General features: G+C 40.9%; 1 protein-coding gene across 2 annotated transcripts in view; it reads right to left on the bottom strand.

The window, feature by feature from the left end:
- The window catches only part of SETDB1 (SET domain, bifurcated 1), a 77898-nt gene that overhangs the window by 49874 nt on the left and 21326 nt on the right, over positions 1-6698 (bottom strand). For both annotated transcript variants that reach the window (XM_006861386.1, XM_006861387.1), the window contains exons 4-9: positions 4494-4528; positions 3401-3500; positions 2737-2862; positions 2371-2572; positions 1599-1672; positions 673-863 (exon numbers count right to left, since the gene is read on the bottom strand). In XM_006861386.1, coding sequence (XP_006861448.1) covers positions 673-863; positions 1599-1672; positions 2371-2572; positions 2737-2862; positions 3401-3500; positions 4494-4528 — 728 coding nt within the window. The remainder of the gene's footprint in view (positions 1-672; positions 864-1598; positions 1673-2370; positions 2573-2736; positions 2863-3400; positions 3501-4493; positions 4529-6698) is intronic.

The raw sequence follows: 6698 nt of genomic DNA, 5'->3' as shown, positions 1-6698 counted from the left end.
ATGGATTGGCCAAGTGGCAGCATCGATGGACTCAAGTGTGTCAACAGTAGTGAGGTTGGCCCAGGATCGGGCAGTGTTTTGTTCTGCTGTCCATAAGGTCGCTATGAGTCGGTACTGACTCGATGGCACCTAACAACAACAATTCAACAACTTGTATGCCAGGCACCAACTCTAAATATCAAGATGAAAAATATATTCCTTGAGAGACTGAACTAAAAAGTGTGACAATGATCACAAAGGCCTTTGTGTGATAAGGAACAAAGGGCTGAGATAGCACACAAAGAAAAAATGAAATTCTAACAAAAGGGTGAAAGGGAAAAAAAGAAACGTACAGAAGATGTGTTAAACCGAGCCTTGATAAATCTTCAAGACCTCCAGTTCTTTGATTCCACTTCTTCGTCCTGCTTTTTTCCAAATTCCTAACCTGCCTTCCCTGTACCTACACCCAGTGTGATTATTCCTAGGGGAATATAAAAAAACTAAATAAAAACCATGCAGATTACTCTCATAATGAAATTCATTTTCAAGAGCCAGCTAGAGGCACAGAAAGAAAAAATAAAGTCTGACTACAAATAGACAAGTGAAAAATTAAGGAATACCTACAAAATAACCATAATTATTTTGTCCTATGCCCCCTACCCCTGCCTCCAAAGCTTTAGTGAGATACAGTACCAGGAAGAGGATTCTGACTAAGCTGCCATCCACTTCCTCAACTCGGGACTTCCACCATGTGCCTTCCCACTCAGTTTTGATAAGCTGGCCACTCTTAAGCAGCACCATGGGGCGGTTAGGGTAGGCAGTGATGTATTCCTCTATGAAATCTCGGCAGGAGATGTCTTCAATGTCCTCCCATGTCTTTTTCACTGTGCAAAGGGAAAAAGAAGGGCTGAGAGAGGGCAGGTAGCGATGAACTGATGGGCTTGTAAGGGACCCTGAAGATGTTTATTGCCACAATATGTGGGAACAAAGGGGTTATTAGTTGGCTCTTTCTGCAATTAAAGACATTTACTTCTGGGGGAGTCTGTTCTCAAGTCAGAGTAACACCATGAAGTTTCCATCTAACACAGTTTCTGTGGAAAACGCTATGAAGACTACAGATTTACATGAGTATTAGGTAAAACCTGACATTAGGATAGAAGTACTACCTCCCCACACCTAAATTATTTAGAAATTAAATAAACACATATCTGTAATAAGAGTAGTACACCCAGGGTCAGATACAGAAAATACTATCTTTCAAAGGGCATTAACCAAGCTTATGCTCCTCCTTGAGGGAACAATGTGGCTCTGTACAATAAGGACTGGACTGTAACCACAAGGTTGCTGGTTCGAGTCCACTAGTCACTCCGTGGGAGAAAGATGGGACTGACTGTTTCCACAAAGATATACAGCCTCAGAAACCCTATACAAGGTCGCTATGAGTCAGAATTGACTCAATAGCACTTAACAACAGCAATAAATGCTCCTCCTTGAAACTCAGGGAGAATGTTGTGCACCAAAAAAACCCCAAAACAACTGGAGATTTTCAAATAGGTGTCTCAAGAAGAAATACACGGTAAAAGAGGAAAGGACCAGAACCAAGAAGAAAGGATACTCACATGGCCGGCAAATAGGATACAGTTCAGACTGTGTGACATAGGAAGCATATCCATCATCAAAGAAAATGAGAAACCTGTAAGTGAAGAGTGACGGTTCAAAAATCTGGGGGTCATGAATATGAGGAATTTTTAACACGATCTACAGAAACAATTTTCCCTTTACTTCCACTTTTTTGGGTCAGCAGAAAATACACTATTCCAATCTACTTTCTTCCTATTACCCTATTTTTGCATTAATAATGTACATATTACATAACTTCTGCAAAGTACAAAACCCTCTCGTGAGTTAGTTTTCTATGTGCGGTGTGTGCATTGTATGTGCGAATGCATTATTTATGTGGGCTTGTTATATGCAAAAATGTGGAATTCTACAGAGTCCCTATTAGTTGAGTTGGAATTTAACAACAAACAACAACTCTAAGAGTTAGGAATTCTCCCTTCTGGTCAACATGTCCACTTGTTCATAACCATTTATTCTTGTTCCTCAATCAGATTCCTAGGTTATTGTAACTCACCAGTCCCCACTTCTTCTCTTCTTTCTACATAAATTGTCCCATTTTCCAGATCATTAATTAATCTTAATTGCTCTCCTCTCTCCAAAGGAAGGAACAAGAATTCATACACATGACTCCTACTGCATAACACCAGAATAGGTTTCTGGCCATGGGGGACTCAAAATATAAAAGCTAATTGTGAAATCTGGACTGTGGCTTAAAGAGGGAGGGTGCCGTGTTCTCTTCTTCATTCCCTTTACAGTCCCCTGTCCAGGTACCTGAGCTTGTTTTTGACGTTTGGTGTCTCAGCTACAATGCCAGCATAGAGCCAGACCTGATTTCCATCTTTGTATTTGGCCACCACTCGACTACCCACATACAGCTTGTCACCAGGAGGGTGGTAATCATAGGCTATATGGTTCCCCGACAGGAGACTCTTTCCTTTGTTGTCAAATTTAACCTTGTACTTCTTCCCTGGGCCTGAGTAAAAGAAAAAGATGAGAAACAAATTTAAGCAGTTTTCAATTTCAGTCCTGGCTGCTATGAGGGACAAGGAAGGAAAGGCTGTGGGGGAAGAGAAATAACTGGCAATGTAGACCTGTCAGGGTCACCTTTTACTGGTTCTTCCTCTAATTTGAACATACCAACAGTCTGGATGGCAATAAGGGTGCCTTTGTGCCATGTCTTAGTTCTCTTCTTGCCCAGAATGCGCATGCTGACTATCAGGTCACCATCTTTGCTCAGTTCCCCAGACATCTGACTTAAGGTTCCTATGGAAGAAAGCAAAGTTGTACTAAGAGCTACGGTATAGGTTGAATAAACCAACAGCAACTACCACTTTTAAATGGTACGTAATATTTATAAAGGATTTTCCTGTAGGTAACAGCCCCATTCTACAAAGCTTCCCTCAAATCTCTTTATAAGAATTTAACTTACTCTGCCCTCCCTAATCAACACTTTGAAGGAATAGTCATGGGCATGGAAACAACCTAAATGTGGAGAGTTAAAAAGGTATTAAGGAGCCTTGGTGACACAATGGTTAAGTTGTCAGCTGCTAAGGACAAGAGTCTGACATACCACAATCAGCAGACTGAAGATTTAGGCAGACGACGACAATAAAGAGAATGGCACAAATAATCTTAATTGACTATGGTGCTAATAGCCAGTGGTGTTAATAGAAAGCACAACGGATATGGAGAATTCAGAGAAGCATAAGCAAAGGTAGTTATCCACAAAATCTCGGCAGGAATTCACCTCCCTACCTCCCTATCCTCTCCTGCCTATACCCAGGAACCTCCTGACCTTGACCTTTATGTAGATCTTGGGAACTGCTCTTCTTATTGACAGCATCCATGAACTTCTGGACATCTTGAGCTGACTTTCTTAAGGCAGCCATAGCTTCACGGAGCTAAACGGATAGAAATGAGGCAAACATATTCCAAAACAGCACATGCGTTAGAAATAACTTGAGAATGAGAGAGACTTTCTGTTTAAAAAAACAAAATGGAGTGAGTCATGTGGTTACTTTACCAGGCAAAAGCAGGCTTTTGTTACAAACTTGGTTCAGAAACTGGCTTTAGGAAGCTTTGCTTTATTAATCACACCTAGTTGATCACTGTTAAATTCTACATTCATTTAGCACTCAGTACTTTGTGTATAAGGAGTCCTGGGGGTATAACGGGTAATGCATTAAACAGCTAACTGCAACAACAGCAGTTTGAATCCACCAGCTGCTTCTTGGGAAAAAGATGAGGCTTTCTGCTTCTGTAAAGATTTACAGCTGCAGAAACCCTACAAAAGATCAATATGAGTTAGAATTAATTCAGTAGCACACAACCACCACCTCCACTCAGTTAGTGCACAGGAGCACTGGTGGCACTGTAGGCTAAGCAATGGACTACTGTTAACTGAAAGGTCAGCAGTTCAAACCCACTAGTCACTCTTTGGCACATAACAACAACGAGTACAAATTAATTTGATGTCAATGAGTTTGGTTTTGGAATTAGTGCATAAGGTGCTCTGGTGGCACAGTGGTTAAAGTGCTTGGCTGCCCACCAATAGGTCAGTGGTTTGAACCCACCAGCTGTTCTACACGAGAAAGACGTGGTAGTTCACTACTGTAAAGATGACAGCCTAGGAACCCTATGAAGCAGTTCCAATATGTCCACTAGGGTTGCTGTGAGTTGGATCAACTAGAGGGCAATATGTAGTTAGTGAATACACCTCTTGGTAGCCTCTTTTGCATTCTGATATCTATTAAAGGGTTAAAACCTGCAGAGCTGATTCAGGAATAAATGGTTATATGCCCATGGTTCAACAGAATGAATTTTCAGGCCAAAAGTTTCTCCTATTTTTACATTGTTATCTTTTATCCTTCCTTCCCTCACCCACCCAAACTCACCTTCTGGTCTTTCGGAGTTCTGCTCCCAGCATCACCTGTGGATGAGTAGAACTCTAATGAGTGTAAGAGACTTACGTACAAGGATTTCAGAGAAAGCAAGAACCATTATCGTTGAAGTATCATTAACAACTAAAAGCAATGTGCATATACATACACATGTAAAAGTATTCAAAATAGTTCAGAAAGATGACACAGCAAATGAATGAATAGTGCTAACTTCTGGATAAAGTTCTGGGACAATTGGTGATTTATGGAATTTGGAAATTTCACTGTGTATCTGAATTTTTATAAAATAATCTTATTATTTGTACAATTTTAAATATGATGTGATCAATGAATTTAGCCAAAATGTGTGTTTTTTTAGTAGCAATGGGAAATAGAACTTTCTACAACAATGGAAATGAAATGTTCTGTATCTGTACTCTCCAATCCATTATCATTTGGCTACTAAACACATGAGATATGGCTAGAATAACTGGTGAAAATTAATTTTAACACAGTGCTTTGAGATCATTATTCATACATCATAAAATTCACCCTTGTCAAGTATAAAATTCAGTGGTCTTTAGAATATTTACAAAGTTGTACAATCACCATAACTATCACTCTCAAAAGAAATATTGTCACTCCTCATTCTTCCTTCCCCCTATCCTCTGGCAATCACTTATTTACTTCCTGTATCTACAGATTTGCTTTTTCAGACTTCTATATAAATTAAAGCACACAATATGTGGCCTTTTGTATCTGCTTTCTTTCACGTGGCATCATATTTTCAGTGTTAGTCCATGTACTAATACTTCACCCCTTTTTATGTCGTACCAGTGATATACCGCAGTTTATCCATTCATCAACTGTTGCACATTTGGACTGTTTCTACTTTTTGGCTATTGTGAATAATGCTGTTATAAACATTCATGTATAACCTTTTTTTTTTTTTTTTTTCTTTTTGCTGTAAAAGAAAGCTTTATTGTTTTCTTAGTCCATGGCTTGGGAAAGGATGGGCTTCCAGGTGGCGATGATGCTGCCTCTGTGGCTGGAGGGCAAGGCTCAGCCGAAAGTTTGAGGAGGGCAGGGAAAGGCTAAAAGCCGCTCACAGGTTGCCGGGCTCTACAGGCTCCTATTCCTGCTTGAGGATGAGCCTCTCAAAGACAGATTTGCCCAGACCCACCTGAGAGCTGGCCACCCTGTTGATCAAGTGGTCACCCATCTTTTTGATAATTTTCAGTTTCTCATCAAGGAAGTGGTTCTCCAGAAAGTCAGAAGTGGGGTCTGTGTGGGTAGCACCCACATCATGCAGATCCAGAGGGACCGGTTCAGGTTCTTTTTCAGGGCCAGAGCGGCTTCCATAGCATCCAGGGTTCTTCCCCATTCATCTTGGGATGGCTTCTGCTCGTCCTGGAAGAGAACATGTCTACCATACTAGTTTTGCAGTTTCAAGAGATGCTCAGCACTCTTGCACTTCTCCTTTGCCAACTCGCAGTAGAAATGTCCCATGCCTTCCAAGGCCAAATCGTCAAGACTGAAATAGAAGCCCAAAGAGAAGTAGGTGTAAGGCCCGCAAATGCAGATTGACCAAACAGTTGACGCTGGCCTCCGCTTCAGTGGAATAATTCTGATGGATCTGAGAGCTCATGGTTGGTTGGAGATTTGGAGCCAACCACAGACTAAAAAAGCAGTGTTTAACTGGTCAACTAGCAACAGGGAATGGCCAAGAAGAAGGTCCAGAGAAGAGATTGTGTAAGTGGAGGTAGTCCGAGGCTGGAGGTGCAGCGTTCCCGGATCTGTTCTGCCCTAACACTGTTGAAGCAAGAGACAGATCCATGGGATCGCTAGGAAAGCTTCATGTATAATTTTTTACGTGGACTTATTTTTTCTCTTGGGTATACTATAATTTCTGGGTCATACAGGAGTCCTGGTGTGGCCTTGTGGGTTAATACACCAGACTGCAAAGCTGTTTGAACTACAAGGTCAGCAAGTCAAGCTCACCAGCTGCTCCTCAGAAACTCTATACAGGGTCGCAATGGGTTGGAACTGACTCGATGGCACTTCACAACAACAATAGTAACTGTATGCATAAGCTTTTTTTTTTTTTTTTTTTTAAATGTTTTATTGTGAAATATGTGATAGTTTACATGGGAGAACATTAGTTTTACATTCATCCTATCGTATATCATTTCATTGCCATGATTACAATCCCCTCCATGC

This window comes from Chrysochloris asiatica, unplaced genomic scaffold (genome assembly GCF_000296735.1).
Source record: "Chrysochloris asiatica unplaced genomic scaffold, ChrAsi1.0 scaffold00042, whole genome shotgun sequence".
Lineage (NCBI taxonomy): Eukaryota > Metazoa > Chordata > Mammalia > Afrosoricida > Chrysochloridae > Chrysochloris > Chrysochloris asiatica.
The sequence above is the reverse complement of the archived record's forward strand: the minus strand, read 5'-3'. Positions and strand labels throughout refer to the sequence as shown.